The 22145-nt window shown below is 47.4% G+C and overlaps 1 protein-coding gene across 3 annotated transcripts in view; it reads left to right on the top strand.

Annotated features, from left to right (window-relative positions):
* LOC137652242 (eukaryotic translation initiation factor 4 gamma 3-like) overlaps positions 1 to 22145 on the top strand; it is a 110578-nt gene that overhangs the window by 29780 nt on the left and 58653 nt on the right. For all 3 annotated transcript variants that reach the window (XM_068385485.1, XM_068385484.1, XM_068385482.1), the window contains exons 2-3: positions 14660 to 14772; positions 19869 to 20006. In XM_068385485.1, the coding sequence (XP_068241586.1) occupies positions 14665 to 14772; positions 19869 to 20006 (246 nt within the window). In that variant the 5' untranslated portion in view covers positions 14660 to 14664. The remainder of the gene's footprint in view (positions 1 to 14659; positions 14773 to 19868; positions 20007 to 22145) is intronic.

The raw sequence follows: 22145 nt of genomic DNA, 5'->3' as shown, positions 1-22145 counted from the left end.
ATAGCAACGGTGTGAGCTGTCTGGTGGAGTCCTGGGGATTCGGCTGTTGCTGCCTCCCCCCTTGTATTTTCGTCAGGGGCGTGTCTCCTTCTACTGGTAGTACTCCCGTGTCGACGGACAGCTCTCCAGTTCATTTTAGAACAGTCAGGAGGCTTGCCTCCTTGGGCGGATAACTTTCCTTCCGAGGGAAGTTTTTTCCTGTCCAGGCTTGAGTTTTTCCCCTTTTGGGGGGTTCTTCTCTTGCCCTTTTTTCCTGCGACTATGCTCTTGGTGCTGAGCGGTCGCACCTGCAGTTTCGCTCAAGGGGCTGGGCAACTGCAGGAGCCCCTCTTCGGAGGATTGCTCCTTTTAGGTCACTGGCTGACCAGTCTCTTCCACGAAGTGTTTCTCTTTCGTTCGCGAGAGAGTACACTCATAGAGACTCCTCTTCGGAGGTTTCTTCTGTTGCTGTTGCTGTTGGCCTCCCTCGCCGTAAGGCCCACCGTCCGCCTCGTCATAAGGGCCTCCCATCTCCCTATAAGGGTGCTTGAGGTGCCTTTTGGATCTCCGTTTGCAGCCTACAACTCCTTTTTCTCGATCTTCCGCCTTGGTGCAGATGGACAGCAGTCTGATCTCGTCTTCCGACGGGCAACGGTCTTCCCGACGGACAACGGTCTGCCCGACGGACAGCGGTCTTCCGACGGACATCAGTCTCCCGGCGGACAACGATCCCTTCGGGGCAAAGGGTTGCCCCCACGGGGGTTCTTCCCTTGCGTGTCAGGGTTTCCCTGCGCACCCTTCTGCTCATCAGCGCTCTCCTGTTCGTCAGCGCTTTCAAGATGATCTTCCCTGCGGTTCCTGTTGGTTCCTGTTACGCGCCCTGTGCGCCCACGTTCACCCTCGCGATCTAGAACTTCGGTTCAGGTCGGGGTCAAGGACTCTTCTTCTTGCGCAGGCTTCCACGCGTAGCCTTCTGCTCGTCAGCGATCATCAGCTCGCCAGTGATCATCAGCTCGTCAGCGATCATCAGCCCGCCAGCCATCATCAGCTCGCCAGCGATCTCCGGATCCCCCACGTGTGTTACAGCCGGCACGCCAACGTTCTCCCACACTTCTGAAGGAACATGGTTCGCCAGCTACTAGCTCACCTGCGCATGCTGATCGCCATCGCGTGACCTTCAACTGCGGATGCTGATCGCCATCGCGCGACCCTCAACTGCGGATGCTGATCGCCATCGCGCGACCCTCAACTGCGGATGCTGATCACCATCGCGCTACCCTCAACTGCGGATGCTGATCGCCATCGCGCGACCCTCAACAGCGGATGCTGATCGCCATCGCGCGACCCTCACCTGCAGATGCTGATCGCCATCGCGCAAACCCTCAACTGCGGATGCTGATCGCCATCGCACGACCCTCAACTGCGGATGCTGATCGCCATCGCGCGACCGCACACCTGCGGATGCTGATCACCATCGCTCAACCCTGCGCATGCTGATCACCGTCGCGCTACCCTCAACTGCGTATGCTGTTCGCCATCACGCGATCGCCCACCTGCAGATGCTGTTCGCCATCGCGCGACCGCCAACCTGCGCATGCTGATCGCCATCGCGCGACCCTGGCATGCTGATCACCATCACGCGACCCTGCGCATACTGATCACCATCGCGCGACCCTGCGCATGCTGATCACTGCTCGCGATCGCTCACCTTCGCGTACTGCTCGCCATCGCACGATCGCTCACCTGCGCATACTGCTCGACCATCGCGTCGGCATATCACAACGCGCCATCGCCAACCTGCCGTTAGCGCTCACCAGCTCACCACCGATCGCTTGTTGATCCATATCGCCAGCAGTCCTCCTCGCCCACGCAGCAGTGCGTTTTCTCGCCATCGCGCTAACGCATGCGTTCGCTGCCTCGGACTCGCTCTCATCCACCTGCCCACCCTGACGACCGCTCGCCCGCGCGACCGCTCGCCTGCGCGACCGCTCGCCTGCGCGACCGCTCGCCTGCGCGACCGCTCGCCCGCGCGACCGCTCGCCCGCGCGCCCGCTCGCCCGCGCGACCGCTCGCCCGCGCGACCGCTCGCCCGCTCGCCCGCGCGACCGCTCGCCCGCGCGACCGCTCGCCCGCTCGCCCGCGCGACCGCTCGCCAGCGCGCCAGCACGCCAGCACGCCCGCGCAACCGCGCGACCGCTCTCCCGCGCAACCGCGCGACCGCTCGCCCGCGCGACCGCTCGCCCGCTCGCCCACGTGCCTGCACGTCTACGCTCATGCTCTCCAATGTTCGCCCACGCGCGAACCAACGGTTTTTTCCATCGTGCAAACGGATGGTGTTCCGTCGCGCGAACCTACAGTGTTTCTTCGCACAAATGTCGGCTTATTTCTTGCAGTATCCATTGCTCGTCTATGGGTTATCGCCCGCCGACCACCAGGAATTCCCGTCGTGCGAGCTCCAGGGCAATTGCGACCCCGATTCCCAATGGGGTTTTCGCAGCATGACCAGCCTGGCGAGTTCTTCTGGAGCGTATTTCCAGAACACTGTCTCACCCCGTAAACACAGAGCATGGTACTTGCAGAATAGGAGAAACTTAAGGGAGATCTGAGCAACACTCCTCTATTCCTGAACCTGGGTTAGCCCTTCCCCGTCATTTCCTGGAAGGTTTTTTGGCGGGGGGGGGGCTTTCCGTTCGAGATTTCTCCATCGGACAAGGGGTGACTGCTTACCTCTTCCTCTGGGAGCTTACCAGGTTCTTCCCTCCTCGGTTACGGCCCGAGGTTTGGTTCAAGGAAGCTACAGGAAGATCAAGGGTACTTTCCTCCTCTCGAGCTCAGGCACCTTGGCCTTTCGTCGTTAAGTATCTAACTTGCGGACAAGCTCGATGTTGTACCATCTGGACGCGCTGACTGAGGGCTTCCTTCGGGTGTCTCATCTGTGGAGGTCGACGACCTCAGACACCCTTCCATCCTTGAGAAGAGTTTGTTTGTGCCCAAGGACAGAGACTTAGACAGCTGCTGTGCGGAGTAAATCGACTTCCGGTTTCACTCCTCCAAGGCGCTTTCTTCCAGACTCTGCAGGGCTCCAGCGCCTTTTCTTTCAACCACGTTGGCCTAAGTTATCGGGTACGACAACTGGGACAAGGTGTCCAATTGCAGTTTTCTCCTGTCAGGAACAGATGACACGGGAGACTCCCCCGGGGGGGCATAGTCCTAAAAGGAGTTCACGAACTCTAGGATTGCAGGTTTCTCGCTGGGAGGATGCTTAAGGTTACTCATCCGAATGACAGCTTCCCGATGCCCATTCCTGCATATTCTCTGTGAGTAGCCAAGGATATCGCGCCTGCCGTCTCTGTCAGCGAATTCAGTGTCTCTGAACCTCTATGCCATAGCGTCAGTAGAGTCGCCCGGTTGGGCAGAATGATCCATACCTTAGGCGAAGGTCTTCCTTAGGATCATCGACGGCTTCACCCCCGGCCCCCTCAGTCGATCCTTTCTTGTAAGGAAGGATCTGAGAGGGGATGTTCATAGTCGACCTCTCAGGCCCGATCAAGTTTGTCGAACAAACTTCGGCCAGCAGAATCGATCAGACTGGTAACGAGGCGACAGGACTCCTTAAAAACCCTGGATCGGAAGGACGGGTACTTTCAGTTTCCATTCCATCCATCTTCCAGGGTGCTCGTCGAATTCAGCCTAGACTGCAAGTATTCCTGCTTATGATGCAGTGTGGCTATCCCGCCGTGGCATAGCAGGTTTGTTTCCCTAGAGAACTCTCCCTGCCTTCCTCTTGGCCGCTCAGGGGCAGGCTTCCGCCTCCTCTGCTGTTTGGAGGGCTGGTCAACTCCTGTAGGCTCGGGTTTCGACCTTCTTCAGCGCCGGGACAAGCTTCCGGATGCTTACCATGAGTGTGGGCTCATGGTATTTTGCTTGGAGCCTTCTCTTCCTCTGCCTCAACATCTGGAGTATCTGGCCATGATATTGAGTCAACCGCCTTACCACATTGGAAACCCCGCTTCTCGTCCATCCAGCGAGGTTAAGCAACGTCGGTACTTGGATGGGTGACCACCTGGGGACGCCAGATTCTGTTACCACATCCTCCGAGCCTTCCTTTTGGTTGACTGTGGCAAGACTGAGGAGAGTCGCAGTACCTGTTCTCAGTCAAGCAGAGCTTTCAGCCCTACCTTGAAACGTTTCCTAGTTCTTCTTTCCTCATTGACCCGTCTATAGTCCGAACGGTCGCCTCAGGATAAGTTCCATGTGGGGCGATCCAAGTTCCGGTGGCTTCAGGCAATGTTTAACCGGACTCCCTGGCCCTATGGGACCAGCGGAACTATTAGACCTGCAATGAGTGTTGACCTATGGAGCCTCTTGATGGTAGTGGATATTCTCGTCCTTTCCCCACATTCTTGATGCGGTTCTCGGACTCGTCAAAGGAAAGGGTGGGGGCATGTTCCGGTCCAGGCCTATGGTCAAGACCTGAAGGATACCTCTCCATCATTCAGGCAGGCTTAGGGGCCTTAGTCTGGCCCCTCTTCAGATCCTACAGCTACTGCCGAGTCTCCCCGTTGCGCGTCGACTTCATTCTAACCAGCAGGGGACGCATTTTCACACCTTCACATCTTGCAGTAGAGATACCGGCCGGGATGATTGAGATTCTCTCAATACCACCATCGGCTCTCTCATTCCTGGCAGGGGAATGTTTCTCTCAGACTATCCGAGCAGAGCCTCATAGAGAGAGTGTACCTAGGGGTCTTTGACCTTGGGTAACCAGCAAGTGCTGGTCTGGGGGACCTGATCGCGACAGCTTGGAACCTCAAGCTTCCGCTAGTCTTCCCCCCAGTCTCAGTCCCCGAGACACTGGCAAGATGCATTCCGGTGATGGTGGGACAACTTCGACGCCTGCGTCTTCCCTCCTTTTTGTCTGCGGACAATGGGTCTCAACAAGACCAGGTTGTCTGTCAACCTTTCAATGGGAGAGCTCCACTGGGACTACGCGCAGAACGGTTTCTGGACCCTCTGCTTCCCCTGACGGAACTCCCGGGAGAGCTTCTCCCACGGCGCAGACTACTCAAGCAACCACACTGCGACATCTCTCCCGAACCGGGACGTCGCTTCGGCTTCATGCCTGGAGACACTACGCTTCCTCCTCTAGAAGAGACAACCCGCTACAGTCGCGGTACGGAGGTCGCGTCATCTGCGATAGTCATCCACAGGGGTCTCCCAGGCAAAGTGAAGAGTCTAAGGTGGTTGGTGCCGTGGGAGATATACCTCTTCCCTTGAGGCCTCTTCCCCAGCAATAACAGTCTTATTGCCTTTCGGCGGGAGGAAACTCCTTTCCGCTCTCGGCAATGAAGCCTGTCGCTCAGCCTTTCCCTGACCTTCAGGCTTAAAGGGATAACTTTTTCCTGCCCGCTGGATCTATCCTCGCTCATGCGAAGCTACGATCGTCCCTGCCCTAGTCAGAGGAAGACCTCCAACTTGGAGCATGGCTCGGACTTTTAGTCCTTTAAGAGATCTTCTCAAGACCCTTTTACGACAGGCCTCGGATTGTATTCCGCCTTGGGTCTTCTGCTCACTCTGGCCACGGCCAGGGTGTAAGCAATCATCTTGGTCTCTTACTACTCCCCCCTTTCTAAGGAAGAGGGGAAGGCAACATTCAGGCTCGCTCCTGAGTTGTTGGCTAGACTCAGAATCTGAGGGTCCCGGCCCTTCGGTCCGATTCATTCAAGATTTCGAGTCTCCATTCTGTGTCTGATGTCCCAAGACCTTCTCTTTCTTGCCAGTAAGGAATCGAGAGGTTAGCGCTGGGAACAGCTGCAGTTTGTCCTCAGTTGCAGCCGATTTGGGAACACAAGGAGGACATGGGGGGAGAGTCACCAGTATACCTCTTCAGCCCGGACTCAAGGACATTCATCTCGTCCTGTCTTCAGACCCTGCCCCGTCACGTCGCCCTACAGCACGATGTTGGATACATCGCAACGTCCCTCGCCTTCGAGTAATACTACTCTGTGACGCAGGTGCTACAAGCTGGAGTCTGGAAGCGTCTGATGACCTTCGCAGCCCGCTTCCTGCAGGGCGTGACCCACAGGAGTCTCGATACCTTTTCTATCGCTCTGTGGTGGCTACACAACAGCTGGTCTAACCTCAGGCTCCCTTTTGGACAGGTAGCAGAAGGTTGAGGGCATTGTTATCAGGTTTTAGTCTGCATGAACGAAAGAAGTATGTCTGGCCCTTACTTCTTTCTTCATCATCCCCTCTACGGGGAAGCAGCATCCTGGTCTCTGCATAGCTGACCTCGAACCTCTGCAGGTAAACCATGCTTCCTTGTGTTCCGAGTATTGAGTCAATACTGTCGCGTCCCCCATACCCTGACGAGGTGGTATTGGGAACGTCCTAACCCAGAGTTCCTTCTGGAACTCCAGGTCAACTGCCTAGGACGAGTCACACTTCTTCCTTCACACACAAGCTTACGTAGGCCACATGGTTCCTTGCGGAGCAAGGAACTTGTGAGGTGCAGGGACTCCTTTTCTCGAGTGCGACTCACTCGGATTCTGAGTCCCCGGGTAAAGCCAAAGCCAGTATGGCTGGGGACTTTCCACCCTTCCTAAGGGATAAGTCACCCTTTGTAAATAGCGTGGTTTGTATTTCGGTTACGGAACAAATGACAAATTCGAAGATAATTTGTATTTTTCCTAACCATACAAACCTTAGCTATTTACACATATTTGCCCACCAGCCCTGTCCCCCAAGACAAGTCCTACCTCTAAGTGAAAGTGAGTATTCACGTGTGTGTGAGGGGGAGGAGGGGTAGCTAGCTACCACTCCCCTACCCCCCCCGCTAACTAGCGCGGGGGTAATACACCCTCGTTAAATTCTAATGGCTCGCCATTTCAGCTACGCGAAAAGTAATACCCTTTGTAAATAGCTAAGGTTTGTATGGTTAGGAAAAATACAAATTATCTTCGAATTTGTCATATAATCTCGGAATTTGTTATATTTAATCATACTCATTCCTTAATATTTGTGAGTTTGTGTATTTGATAATTCATGTGGAGGAAAATAAAGTAAACTAATGTTAGTCTGGTCTCTTTTTATAGTTATTGTTCCAATTACTGTATAATGATAGAATAATAGTTTAATCTGCTCTTTTCAACCATTTTATACCCTTTTTGCCTTCTAATATTTATAAAGATACACAAAGGGTTATAGTTATAAATGAAGTAGGAGTTTGGTGATGCTAAATTGAGATGAGTATTACATATTCATGGATATTATACATTTATAGGTATCGCTTATGTAATCCCCGTGAATGTTATGGGGCAACTACAGTATATTGCATCCAACCAAAACTGCATTTTTGTACTGCATAAAAATAAGCACTGTAATGCATCCAAGCTTGAGACATGATTGGACCTTGAGCTCTAGTGTTGTGATTATAAAGCAGAACAGGGATGAAACTACTATACACAGTTCTTGAAATTCAGCAATCCTCAAGTAAACACAAGTCAAATAGTAACCCTACTCTGAGAGTGCAAAATGTTGTCACCTATTATTATATGTAAAGGAATCCCATGAAAAATCCAATACAAACTCAGACCTTGCTAATTTGTTTACCTTATTAGAGAAGCATCATTTTTAAGTATCTTCATTTATGAATTTTCAATATTAAACTTACCCGATAATCATGTAGCTGTCAACTCCGTTGCCCGACAGAATTCTATGGAGGGATACGCCAGCTATCACAATACTAGAAGGGGGTGTATTTACCAGCGCCACCTGTGGCCAGGTACTCAAGTACTTCTTGTTGACACCTCCTCAATTATTCCTCTGTCGTGCTTCCGGCAAGACGTTCTGGGATACGCTTATGTTCTTGGAGTATTTTCACGACTTTGGTGAAGTATTTCTCTTTGATTTCGGCTGTCGCTTTACTGGAAACTTCTATATTAGCTTAGTTAGCTTTTGGAATTAATTTGATTAATTATGGTGGCTTAGAGAGTATGAACTCTCGTTCACCTTTCAATGGCCGACCCTTCCCTTAGACGGAAGTGTTGGTGTCTAAGAGAGTATAGACTCTCTTTCTTAATTTTGCTTAACAAAAGTTATAGATTAACTTTTGTTTATATTCGACCTTCCTAATAGTAGGCGGTCTTTTCTTGGTACCGAAGTTAATTAATATTGAGCCCGTCATTTCGGTTTTACCTGTTAACATATTATGCTATTTCCGCCACAGAGTTTGAAAGAATTTCTTTGATAGTCTCGTACTGTTTTCAAAGTTGAACTAACGTTTTGTTTTGTCTCTGCAGTTGTTGACGTTCAGAACGTTCAACTTGCACTCTATCGTTACGATAGAGAAGAATGTTCACGGTTTCACGTTGCAGTAAGAGTAACCGTGTCTAGCGTTTTGTTCATTCTTTCTTAACTTAATGGTTTTGATCCTAATAAAGGAACTTTTCAGTTTTTTCCTTTAACAATAATATGTTTTAACGATATATATGATTGGGCTCTTCTCTCAGGTTCTAAGTCAAGAGAGAAAGAGAGAGAGAGAGATAGAGACGGAGGGAGAAAGAGGAGGATAAACGTTTCATTCAAGCCTGCCAGGCGTACGAGTAACGTCATTTTCGTTATTGCTCTTCTCCCTAGTCTCTTTAGGGGAAGAAACTAAACGTTTCTAGAGTGATCTAGTGTTTAGTCTCTTTCCAGCCACTGAATTATCTTTCATTAGATTTTTCTGTTACATTGTAATTCTGTTTTCGCAATTACTAACTTTTGAAAAAGGATAGAATTGCGTGTTTCAGGTACAAACCACTTAAAGTTTCGAGTTCAGTGAAATAAGTGCAAACAGAAATCAAAGTGATAAGTGATTAGCGCAAAGTATGTCAGTGTTGTGCGTGAGGGTACTTTTGTGCGCGCCAGTCGTCCTCCCAGTCCGGGACCTCTTGCAAGCTCCCAAGCCCAGGGGAGAAGCAATGTCGAAGGGCAGAAGGGTTCAGCAGGCCTTGATCGGCGCACAGAAGTATCCTCGGTGGTTGTGGGCGTGTCTTACCGAGACCGTCACTCCCACCCGCAGACGATTGAGCCCTTATTTTGCTCGTCTGCAGAAGAAATTTAGGGGAGAAAACGCTGGTCTCAGGTCTCAAGACCTTTTAAACGTAAAGTCCAGACCTATGCCAGACGTACGAAGTTAGAGTTCACAGTCATTGGGTTAGCTCTGACTCTCCTCAGTCATCAGTTGAATGCACTCCGCCTAAGAGGAGTAAGGTTCTGCCACAACAGAGCTCGACTGTTAAGGCTTTACCTCAGCCTACTGTAGTTTCTGCCGACCCCAAGTGGACTCTACTACAGTCCATGCAAGCACTGCTTTCGGACTTGATGCGTGAGTGTCGGGCTGAGAGTGTTGCGCATCAGCCTCCGCCTACACTCCCTCCGCCTATGCTCGCTCCGCCTGATCGCAGTACCACCTGCCAGGCGTACGATGTTGTGGACTCTACCACAGTCCATGCAAGCACAGCTTTCGGACTTGATGCGTGAGTGTCGGGCTGAGAGTGTTGCTCCTCCGCCTCTGCCTACACTCCCTCCGCCTACACTCGCTCCGCCTGATCGCAGTACCACCTGCCAGGCGTACGATGTGGTGGACTCTACTACAGTCCATGCAAGCACAGCTTTCGGACTTGATGCGTGAGTGTCGGGCTGAGAGTGTTGCTCCTCCGCCTCCGCCTACACTCCCTCCGCCTACACTCGCTCCGCCTGATCGCAGTACCACCTGCCAGGCGTACGATGTTGTGGACTCTACTACAGTCCATGCAAGCACAGCTTTCGGACTTGATGCGTGAGTGTCGGGCTGAGAGTGTTGCTCCTCCGCCTCCGCCTACACTCTCTCCGACTACGCTCGCTCCGCCTGATCGCAGTATCACCTGCCAGGCGTACGATGTTGAGCCACGTGCTGAGTTTGCTGTTCCCAGTGGTGTTCAGCCTCCGCCTTCCTTAAGGCAACCTTTACAATGGGATCAGGAGGATTATACCTCTCTTCCTCCGCCTCCACTTGCTGTTCCACCAGTGATGCAACACTCGGTTGAGGTACAACAACCTCTCCCGTCCATGAGTCAGTCTCCTCAGCTCTCGCTGCAGCGAGCTCAACCCTCCACAAGGCAAGCACCACAACACCTTAGCCTTGCGCCTCAGGAGCCTCAGCTTGCGAGACATTTACCTTGTTCTGCGCAGCCTCTTCCTCATCGCGCTCCGCTCACACCACAGGAACTGGAACTTGCTACTCCGCTTCCGCCAACCGCTCAGCAAGCGCAACCCTTGGGTTCAACCACTCATGCTAGGAGTCAGCCTCCTCCACCCATGCGCCTTCCTTCTGCTTGTCTTTTATTCAGCCTTTGCAGACTGAGCCTCAGGTGTTCCCTCAACAGAGTCTTGAAGAGGAAACCACAACTATTGTTGTTCCAGCTCGTTATGACTCTGCTGTTCAGCATACCTTACCTCTATTTTCAAACCATGGCAAAAATATGAATCATGAGTTATGAATGTAAGGTAAACATTATGTTGATTTTTAATCCCCATGCAAACATGCATAAAGCACTCTAGCACTGGTCATGGAATTTCTGAGAAATGTTAAACGCCATGCACACACTCTGCTTTCCTTACAGCAGGCTCTGCTTACAGCAGGCTCTGCTTACTACATGCTCAGCATACAGCATGCTCTGCATTCAGCATGCTCTGCATACAACATGCTCTGCATACAGCATGCTCTGCATTCAGCATGCTCTGCATACAACATGCTCTACATACAGCATGCTCTGCATACAGCATACTCTGCATACATCATGCTCTGCATACCTTACCGCATGCTTCTCAGTCACACATCTTGGGTTGTTGCCAACTCACTAGACTGTCAAGCAGTTTCATAACATTGCCTTCTAGTCTGCTGCTTTTGCACCAGTGAACCCTCACTCAGAGAACTTAGCTTTTCTAGGATAAGGTCCCTGTAGATGAGAAAGTTCTTTTCTCCCTCCTTCTGATATTCCCTTGAGGACTCTGTCATTTGGAGGGAACCTTTAGCTGCATAACCTCTTATGGACTTTTATTTAAGCATAACATGCTTACAGGGAAGGTTATGGTTCCACTTCAGTCGCTAATCCCGTCTGTTACCACACCTTCTCCCATAGACCTTGAGCTGTGTTGCATGACATGCAGTCCAAGCTTAGTCCTTGTTAGAGGATTTTTTGTTTACGGAGTCAATGTGTCACGGGGAAGACGTTCAACAACCAACAGAAGTGACTTGTTGTGACGCAGTGCGGCAACCTCAGCAACCCGTTAAGGAGTTGTCTGTACGACCCAGACAGTCTAGACAGATTCGGGTTGTCACTGTACTTCCTCGCTTGCCCATGTTTGACAGTTCACAGACTGTGCAGCAGTATCATGATCTTGTGTCCGGCTCCGTCAGACGACTGGCTTTTAAGAGCTCCCACAAGTCGTCGCTGTCTGGAGTTTTTCAAAGGGACTATGGATCTGACCAAGGAACTAGGCCTCCTGGTCAATTTTGAGGAGTCTCAGCTCGTTCCATCCCAGACCATTGTCTCCTTGGGTATGGATCTTCAGAGTCGAGCTTTTCGGACTTTTCCGTCGGCCCCAAGGATCTTCCAAGCCCTAGAATGCATCCAGAGCATGCTGAGAAGGAACCGATGCTCAGTCAGGCAGTGGATGAGTCTAACAGGGACACTTTCATCACTGGCCCTGTTCATCGAGTTAAGGAGACTCCACCTCCGCCCCCTTCAGTATCATCTAGCTGCTCACTGGATAAAGGACATGACGCTAGAGACGGTCTCAGTTCCTGTTTCCGAAGAGATGAGGTCTACTCTAACGTGGTGGAAGAACAGCATTCTTCTCAAGGAAGGTCTACCATTGGCTGTTCAGACCCCCGACCACCGTCTCTTCTCGGACGCATCGGACACGGGCTGGGGTGCGACACTGGACGGACAGGAATGCTCGGGAACATGGAATCAGGAGCAAAGAACACTTCACATCAATTGCAAGGAGTTGTTGGCAGTTCATCTGGCCTTGATAAACTTCAAGTCCCTCCAGCTAAACAAGGTGGTGGAGGTGAACTCCGACAACACCACAGCCTTGGCTTACATCTCCAAGCAGGGAGGGACTCATTCGAGGAAGTTGTTCGAGATCGCAAGGGACCTCCTCATTTGGTCAAAAGATCGAAAGCTCACGCTGGTAACGAGGCTCATTCAGGGCGATATGAATGTCATGGCAGATCGCCTCAGCCGGAAGGGTCAGGTCATCCCCACAGAGTGGACCCTTCACAAGAATGTTTGCAGCAGACTTTGGGCCCTGTGGGGTCAGCCAACCATAGATCTATTCGCTACCTCGATGACCAAGAGGTTCCTCTTGTATTGTTCTCCGATTCCAGACCCAGCAGCAGTTCACGTGGATGCCTTTCTGCTGGATTGGTCCCATCTCGACCTGTATGCATTCTCGCCGTTCAAGATTGTCAACAGGGTACTTCAGAAGTTCGCCTCTCACAAAGGGACACGGCTGACGTTGGTTGCTCCCCTCTGGCCCGCGAGAGAATGGTTCACCGAGGTACTGCAATGGCTGGTCGACGTTCCCAGGACTCTTCCTCTAAGAGTGGACCTTCTGCGTCAACCTCACGTAAAGAAGGTACACCCAAACCTCCACGCTCTTCGTCTGACTGCCTTCAGACTATCGAAAGACTCTCAAGAGCTAGAGGCTTTTCGAAGGAGGCAGCCAGAGCGATTGCCAGAGCAAGGACGACATCCACTCTCAGAGTCTATCAGTCTAAATGGGAAGTCTTCCGAAGCTGGTGCAAGGCCAATGCAGTTTCCTCAACCAGTACCACTGTAACCCAGATTGCTGACTTCCTGTTACATCTAAGGAACGTAAGATCCCTATCAGCTCCTACGATCAAGGGTTACAGAAGTATGTTGGCAGCGGTTTTCCGCCACAGAGGCTTGGATCTTTCCTCCAACAAAGATCTACAGGACCTCCTTAGGTCTTTTGAGACCTCAAAGGAACGTCGGTTGTCCACTCCAGGCTGGAATCTAGACGTGGTCCTAAGGTTCCTAATGTCATCAAGATTTGAACCGCTCCAATCAGCCTCTTTTAAGGACCTCACATTAAAAACTCTTTTCCTCGTGTGCTTAGCAACAGCTAAAAGAGTAAGTGAGATCCACGCCTTCAGCAGGAACATAGGTTTCACATCTGAAACGGCTACATGTTCCTTGCAGCTCGGTTTTTTGGCTAAAAACGAGCTTCCTTCCCGTCCTTGGCCTAAGTCGTTCGAGATCCCAAGCCTGTCCAACATGGTGGGGAACGAACTGGAGAGAGTACTTTGCCCAGTTAGAGCTCTTAAGTACTATCTAAGAAGGTCAAAACCATTACGAGGACAATCAGAAGCCTTATGGTGTGCTATCAAGAAGCCTTCTCTACCAATGTCTAAGAACGCAGTTTCTTACTACATCAGGCTTCTGATTAGAGAAGCAAATTCTCATCTGAAGGAAGAAAACCTTGCTTTGCTGAAGGTAAGGACACATGAAGTGAGAGCTGTGGCTACTTCAGTGGCCTTCAAACAGAACCGTTCTCTGCAGAGTGTTATGGATGCAACCTATTGGAGAAGCAAGTCAGTGTTCGCATCATTCTATCTCAAAGATGTCCAGTCTCTTTACGAGTACTGCTACACCCTGGGACCATTCGTAGCAACGAATGCAGTAGTAGGCGAGGGCTCAGCCACTACATTCCCATAATCCCATAACTTTTTAACCTTTCTCTTGAATACTTTTTATGGGTTGTACGGTCGGCTAAGAAGCCTTCCACATCCTTGTTGATTTGGCGGGTGGTCAATTCTTTCTTGAGAAGCGCCGAGGTTAAAGGTTGTGATGAGGTCCTTTAGTATGGGTTACAGCCCTGTATACTTTAGCACCTTTGAGTTGATTCAGCCTCCCAAGAGGAATGCTGCGCTCAGTAAGGAAGACGATCTTATTAAAGGCAGAGTAACGGTTCAAGTCGACTTCCTTACCAGGTACTTATTATTTCATTGTTATTGTGGATAACTGATTATATGAAATACGGGATACTTAGCTATCCTTTAGTCTTGTACACTGGTTTTTTACCCACCCCCCTGGGTGTGAATCAGCTACATGATTATCGGGTAAGTTTAATATTGAAAAATGTTATTTTTATTAATAAAATAAATTTTTGAATATACTTACCCGATAATCATGATTTAATCGACCCTCCCTTCCTCCCCATAGAGAACCAGTGGACCGAGGAATAATTGAGGAGGTGTCAACAAGAAGTACTTGAGTACCTGGCCACAGGTGGCGCTGGTAAATACACCCCCTTCTAGTATTGTGATAGCTGGCGTATCCCTCCATAGAATTCTGTCGGGCAACGGAGTTGACAGCTACATGATTATCGGGTAAGTATATTCAAAAATTTATTTTATTAATAAAAATAAAATTTTTTATAATTTTCACTCAGAAAGAGTGTATATTTTTATTTGAGGACTAAATCATGTTAATGAAACAAAGCATTATGTATTAGTACCATATTTGAAAATACAACCATTCTGATAATAATTGAATGACAACATAGAAAGAAGTTATGATAGATTTTATTATTCAAATTCCATTTTTTTGCACGCACTCCTCAGTTACAATGCCAGAAGGCCCACCAGTGACCAATGGGGAACGCAGAAACTCCCCGCCTGTTCTGCATCGTTCTGATAATCCCTGGAAACCAAATGCGCAGCATGAACAGTCAAAGGTAATTATTATATTGGTAATGGTAGAGTCTTTGGATAATGGCATATTTTTCTACAAAAATACAAACCTTCATATTTTTTGTGAGTGAATCCGCATCAGCTGTTTTGGTCTTTAGAAGCTTGTTAACAAGATGTGTAAGGTATGTGTGGTGAGTGAGAAGGGGAACCCTGCCAACTTATGCTTTTGCATATTTTCATCCTACAGTATTTGCTTTTTTAACTTTAGCAGGACAATAAGTAAAATATTCCTGATATTCTTTCAAGATAGGTAGCCAACCTTTGTCTTCACCAGTATTAAAACTTTTGTGTGTGTATATCAAAGAAAGTGCCATTTTCTGTAAGTTGCCATGTTCTTTCTTTTAATCTATGCAGTATACTATAGTGGTTCCTTCTGCTTACGTTTGAATGTTTATTTCTGTTCGTATACAAGCCTTTCATCCTTTAAATTAGGGAATGTCTTCAGCAAAGCTGGAACAGCTGTGGATATCATTAATGAGGTAGTTAATGACAGGTGGTGATTATGGTTGAGGTAGCCTCATCCACCTTCCTGTCAAAAACTCTTCACTTTTGACTTTTGCTGTAATGAGTAAGTTGTACTGTTGTTTCCTCTCCACTTTTTATTTTGAATGATTAATATTGTCTTTATGTTGATATTGAAACGAAGCAGGGTGCAAGTGTAGGTTGGACACTGGATTGTTTTATGTTTAAACCGAAGATAAATCTACTCACCCTCACCAAAGGTATATAATTGTTTGTAATTATTCCCAATTATCGAGTGTAGATCATGGCCTCCTGGTATGGTAAGCGTATTCTTTGATGGGCAGGAAGGCCAAGTCTTCTCTAGTGCCTTTCTTGGCAACACCCATGAAAATGTCTGGTATGCCATCAATCCCTGATTATGGGGGAAGCAACTGTGGCACCTCCATTGGGGAGAACATTGGTCATTGATCAGCCCTTTGATGCTCCTTAAGGATTGAGCCCCTTGTTTGATTTGTCATGGTCAGATCTGGTGGTCTGGTCCTGGACTGAATGGATGATTAGATCTGTGGAGCTGATAACTCACATGAGTCCAGTAGGTCAAGCAAAAATCCTTCCCCCCCAGTCTCTAGGCAGCGGAGGTTCTACATGCCAAAGAACACTGACTGTACCTCTATAGGATGACCCGTCAGTGGGATCTTGTTGGAGAGACTTAAGGCGGAACACACCTTGACTTCTTGAGTTGGTGGCCATGGAGGCTTCGGCCTTGACTTCTCTCCAAGTGGTTTCCTTGCTTGACCAGTGGTCATGAGTACAGTAAAACATACAGTACTTCACAAAGTTGACGAGGTTATCAGTCCCGGAAGCTTTGAATAGGTACAAGATTCTTGTCCTGTTGGTTGGGAAAGCAGTCACCAACCTTATTCACCAAGCAGCAAACTACTGGGCTTACTGGGTTTTGAAGAGAAGAGATGATCTTGTTTCTCGCTTCTCAAAACAGGTTACCCCAAACCTGGCGTTGTCTTTACAGAACTCGTATGTGCGGGCTGCCTCGTCTTTCTTCCTGGAAGTTGTGTGTAGATGACGGTAAAATCTTGGAGGGCTGTTTCTCAGTACGTCGTACTGTCTCCATTAGGGGTCCCGGTTCTTCAAAGATGGTGGTGACCAAACCTTTGGGTCCTGACAAGTGTGCGGGATCAAGATCAAGGAAGGGCCCCAGTCAGCAATGCCTGAAGAGGAGGGAGAAGGAAACGCTGATGCCGTTGTTCCTCCTCTTCCCCTTCCAAGAGTAGGGGAATGCCTGTCTTGCCACCGGGTGACATGGCAGAGATACAGGGTTGAGTCTTGAGTAGTGAATTTCCTTCGGGACAGTTACTTATTACCCTTACAGGACCACCGGACCCCCACATCTCAAGTCCTGATTGAGTTCCCCGTGGATCATTCAACATCATGGAAAGCCCTGGCCATCCGAGCAGAGGTAGATGTAATATTGTAGAACAACTCCCTTGAAATCGTTTGAGACGAGGCCCCAGGCTTTTACAGGTTGGCTCTTCCTGGTGGAGAAGGTGACTGGGAGCGAGAGGCCGGTTATCGTCCTCTCTCCTCTGAACAAGTTCGTTTGCCAAATGTAAAACAGGATGGCAACAGTATGGTCTGTGCTGTCTTCCATCATAGAGGGAGACTTCATGCTTTTGGTAGACCTGAAGGATACATACTTTGAAATGCATATTCTTCATCCATCTCAAAAGTACCCTTGCTTCTCCCTTTATGGTATGTACATTGTACCAATTCATGAATCTCTGCTTCTGAATTTATACAGCTCTCCATAGGTTCATTTGGGTGTTCGCCTTGGTAGCCCCTTGAGCCTATTCATGAGGGATACGTCAGTTAATTTATCTCAACGGTTGGCGGATTTTGGCTTCCTCAGAGCGGAAATTGCTATAAGATCAAGATCGGATTCTCACATTTTGCATGGTCTGGAGATTGTAATGAACTTGGCTAGGTTGAATCCTCTACACAAGCCCAGTTTGAAGTACTTGGGTATGCTGATAGATGTGACAGCAGCAAGAGTCTTTTCATCAGATGATTGCATCAGCTGTCCAAGGGAGATTGTGTGATTGTTTATGTCCAAGCTCAACACTATTAATGTTTTCTCAGTCACCCTCTCCTCATTGGAGAAGCTTGTTTCCCACAGGCGCTTCTACCCGAGATCCCTTCAATGGTGTCTGAAGTATCCCTGGACAGCCAATAGGGATGCCCCGTTCCATCCTGTTCCAGTGGTATTATTATTATTACTTCCTAAGCTACAACCTTAGCTGGAAAAACAGAATGCTATAAGCCCAGGGGCTCCAACAGGGAAAATAGCCCAGTGAGGAAAGGAAACAAGGAAAAATAAAATATTTTAAGAAGAGTAACAACATTAAAATAAATATATTATAGTTTGATTTTTGAGTGGCCTCCTAGAAGAGCTGCTTATCATAGCTAAAGAGTCTCTTCTACTGTTGTCAAGAAGAATAGTGGCCACTGAATAATTACTGTGCTGTAAACCCTTGGGTGAAGAAGAATTGTATGTTGTTCTTAGTGTTGTCAGGTGTATGAGGACTGAGGAGAATATGTGAAAAATAGCCCAGACTATTTGGTGTGTGTGTAAGCAAAGGGAAAATGAACCGTAACCAGAGAGAAGGATCCAATGTAGTGCTGACTGGCCAGTCAAAAAACCCCATAACTCTCTAGTGGTAGTATCTCAACGGCTGGCTGGTGCCCTGGCCAACCTACTACCTATAAAACCAGGAGGTTCTGGCTGAACTGCCCAGGTGGCTTGACCAGGAGAACCACACCAGGTCGAGTTCCCCTTAAAATTTCTGCCTCCAGACATGCAATCGTTCTAGGATGCTTCGAAGGAGGGGTGCCGAGCACACTTGGATGAACTGGTCGTGTCGGGGTTTTGGACAGAAGAAGAGAGGCATCTGCACATCAATGTTTTCTAGATGCAAGTAGCCCTCATAGTGTTGCAAGCATTCTAAGAACATTTGAGGAGACATGTAGTAATGTTGATGGCGACAACACCATTAGCAATGGGGCACAGTCTTGTAGCCTCTTTGGGGGGTGTTTCATGCCATAGAGTTGTCAGCTATGTACATTATGGGTAAGAGGAATGCACAGTACTTGCAAACAAACTCAGTTGCTGGGTAGGTTGTAGGGTTAGCGTGTTCCTTACTCTCTTGTAGAGGAAATGCTTCTTGATTTCTGGGGCTCTCCAAGGATCGACCCATTTGCCATCCAGCAAAACAGGAAGTTCGCCATGTCCTGCTCCTCCATCCCAGACCCATGGGTGGCGTTGATTATGTCAGGACTCGGGATGACCCTGGTGGCTCGCAGATGGCCTCATGCCGTGTGGTATCCTGATCAGTTTGCTCCTCTGGTTGAGGTCCCAAGAGAACTACACTATTGTCTCATGCATCTCTGTCAGTCATACCTGCAGAGGTACAACCAGTCCATGGAGTCCTTGGCTCTTTAAAGGTAGAGGCTTTCTGGCACCTCTTCCAAGTAAAAGGCTTTTCGCGAGACATTGTACAGGTGGTTAGATACCTTTGAAGGTCCTATACAGCTGTCTACCAGGCTTAGTGGACATACATAAGGTTTACCACAGTTCTTTTAAATTCCCTCTTTGTAAAAGGAAGTGAGGATTACAACAGAGCATAGATTTCTTTATCTGGTGAGAGTTGTTAAGCAATATTTGGTTAAAACTGAACCACAGACATTCGGGGTAATATTCCTAAATTGTTCCGAAATTTTTGTAGGAATCTTTCTTTGGACAGAGTTTCACCAGCAACTCAGTGCCACACCAAATCTGTATTTGTCAAACATTATCATAAAGAATTTTGGTTCTCTTGTCATGATTGCTGGGATGTAGGTCCTGAAGTAGCTGCAGCGGATGTAGTTTAATGAAAGCTGGCTTTCTTTTAGTTTTATTAATAGCTGAATTTAATTATTCTTGAGTCTAATTTCTCCTATTTGTAATACACAGTGTTGGGTATAGTATACAGATAAGTAGTAGGTAATGAAAATTATTTATGAATACAATCAGGATAATAAAGTTCTAGAATTAATTTTAGCAATTTGGTACCGAGGCACTAGGCTAAGAAGTGAGTGTAGTGTAAAGAATTAGTATTATTTCAAGAATTTAAATTTTGTATCTCTCTCCTTCATGACACATCATTAGTGTGTGAATCAGCAATATGAACATCAGGTGAGATTCATAGAAATAAAGGGAATTTTAATAATCAAGTTTGTTATTTCTATACTCCCCTGATGTTCATATGCATGCCCACTCTCGCACTGACTAATGATGATGTCAAGTGTAAAGGGTATTAGTTTTGATTTTGAGACAAAGTAAGGCTGTTCCTCATGAAGGGAAAAAAATGGGAAATTTTTAGTTATTTTGGTGTAGTGTCAATATAAGTCAGCTTAGAGAACAAAGATATATGAACATCAGCTGAGAATAGAAATAAAAAAATTAATATTATAATTGTCTTTATGATTACAAAAGACAAAATCTGTGCTAAGTTAGTTGAAATGCATTTGTTTGATATGATAATGACTTATTTATTTTCTATCACAGCAGTTATATCGTCGATGGATTGGCATACTGAACCGAGTCACACATACATCCTTGGCAGTTTTCCTTGAACAAGCATGTGAGCTGATTTTATCAGAACCTGAGCATTTGGTTCATTTCCTAGAGCTGCTGATATTTAAGGTTAGTTTTCAGCCAGCAAGTTTTATGGGGATTTTCAAATGACAAACCTGTTTCTTTCATCTAATTCTTGATGTCAAGTCAGATAGACAAACCAGCATTTGAATTTCTAGTTGCAAATGTGTTCTGCTGAATCCTTTACTATTCATTCTTTGGGAATATTCCTCTTTATCTGCTAAAGTCATTAATGCTAGTTTTGTTATTTATCTTATACAGTAAATCATTGATTTATATAGGGACTGTTTCATGAACCCCCCGTGCACAGTACTGTAGTTTACTGTATCTCAGAATTTGTAATAACAGAAAACCTCTATGGTATATATAATTACTCTGCACACTTTCTCTTGGTAATGAATTTTTATCAACAGTATAATTGTTCCTACACTAATACAAACCCTCATTTTTTACTTGTGAGAAGATACCAGCTCGAACTAAAGCATAACTATAGAACCTTTTAATGAGGTGTCAACAACCGTACTGGCTTTTAGGCAACAGCGCAAGGTGGAATTTGGTTATAAAACCTTTTAATGGGGTGTCAAACTGTACTGGTTACTACCAGTGGGTAACTGAGAAGCATCGTACAGCCATTTGCTCACTACAACTCCACCTTGAATTTGACCATGATTGAGAGCAGATGTTCTCTTCCATACTCTTGGAACTGGCAAAAAATCAATCTTTTTTTCCTTTGTCCTTTACAGATGTGTTCTGTGTGGGTCCTTTGAGAGTGCACAACATGCGGGTTGAACGGGTGTGACGGGCAGCTCATGTCCAAAATGGAGACTGATCCTAGTGGGAAGAATAAGATTAAAAGGGATTCTTCACTTTCAGGGTCATCCTCGAAGTCAAAGAAGTCCCAAGTTCTCTCTCTCCTGATACCCTCCCCTTGGTCTCTTCTTGCTCTGCCTTCTCTGGAAGATGTTTGTGGAAGAGTGGTGTCCGTTCAATCCTTGGACAACCTTTGGGTCAGGAAATTGTTCATGTTTCTTCCCCTAGAGAGAGGGCAAAACCTACTTTTCTTATGGAGTCTGCATCTCTTTGGCTGTCCTTGGGACTAGCTCTTGGAGATTTTGGGTCTTGGGGCACAACAGGAGAGTGTTTATGCTCCTGGCAGTGTTAGCTTTGGCACTTCTCCTTCTAGAGCTGACAGGAGGGAGTTCCTTCTGCTCAGTCTTGTGCCCCCAGGAAGTTTATCCTCCTCAGTAAATCCTAGCCCATCCAAGGATCTGCGTGGTATCACTTTTGTGAGCGCTTCCTCAGCTTGCTCTCATGTGGGTAGTAAGTCTGACTTGCCTGCTTACACTAACCTAACTTCCATAGTCAGGTCTAGTGGTCATAATTATATAATGTTCCTTCAGTAAGGGCTCTGAATGTACACTGCATCTTACAGAGTAGAATTCCTTTGGTATGAGTATCAAATTCTTCAACTACATTAGTCCTCCTACAGCTTAACCCTGGCATTTCTTTATAAGATTTCTAGATTGCAAGGCAGAAGACCGAGTCGGTAGCTGGATCTTTATATCCCTCCTGTTGGTAAAGTAAGCGATCTTAAGCAATATCGCTTTTATTTTGGAGAGGGTGTTTTGTATTGTAGGTGTTCATAATTTGTATGGTTATTGTTGATGTATAGCTAAGCTGGTTGTTTGTATCATGTGATCACTCCAAGGACATTGTGTGTGTTTGCTAGCAACTTTGGGCACAGGGTTATCACAGATTTATGTACTTTAGTGGGTTACTTTTAAACACTCCTGTTTTTATTACCCTTACTAGTCTTGACTGTAAAAAGTCTTGAATATTTCAGTGGGTTATTTATATTTAGTTATGTTTTATTTAGTTTAAGAACTAATAGTTCACAATAATAGAAATGTAATTCTCATAATTTATATACCTGTACAGTATTTATATCCCTCGGGAGGTGCTGTTACATGTCATCCCTCAGGCGGTGCGGTTACATACATTATGCCTTTCGACCATGAACCTCACCAAATGCACTGCAGTACTGTACATCACTAATGTGCATGTTGTAAATGAGATCAGTATTAGGACTTAGAGTGCTGGAAAACTTACAATAAAACTAACTTATTACATTATTAAGGTAAGTTCTGATGCGGCTTTTTCATCTAAGAATTCAGACACGGCTATGTC

This window comes from Palaemon carinicauda, chromosome 13 (genome assembly GCF_036898095.1).
Source record: "Palaemon carinicauda isolate YSFRI2023 chromosome 13, ASM3689809v2, whole genome shotgun sequence".
In the NCBI taxonomy this organism is placed as follows: Eukaryota; Metazoa; Arthropoda; class Malacostraca; order Decapoda; family Palaemonidae; genus Palaemon; species Palaemon carinicauda.
Note: the sequence above shows the minus strand (reverse complement) of the source record. Positions and strands in the feature narration are given on the sequence as shown.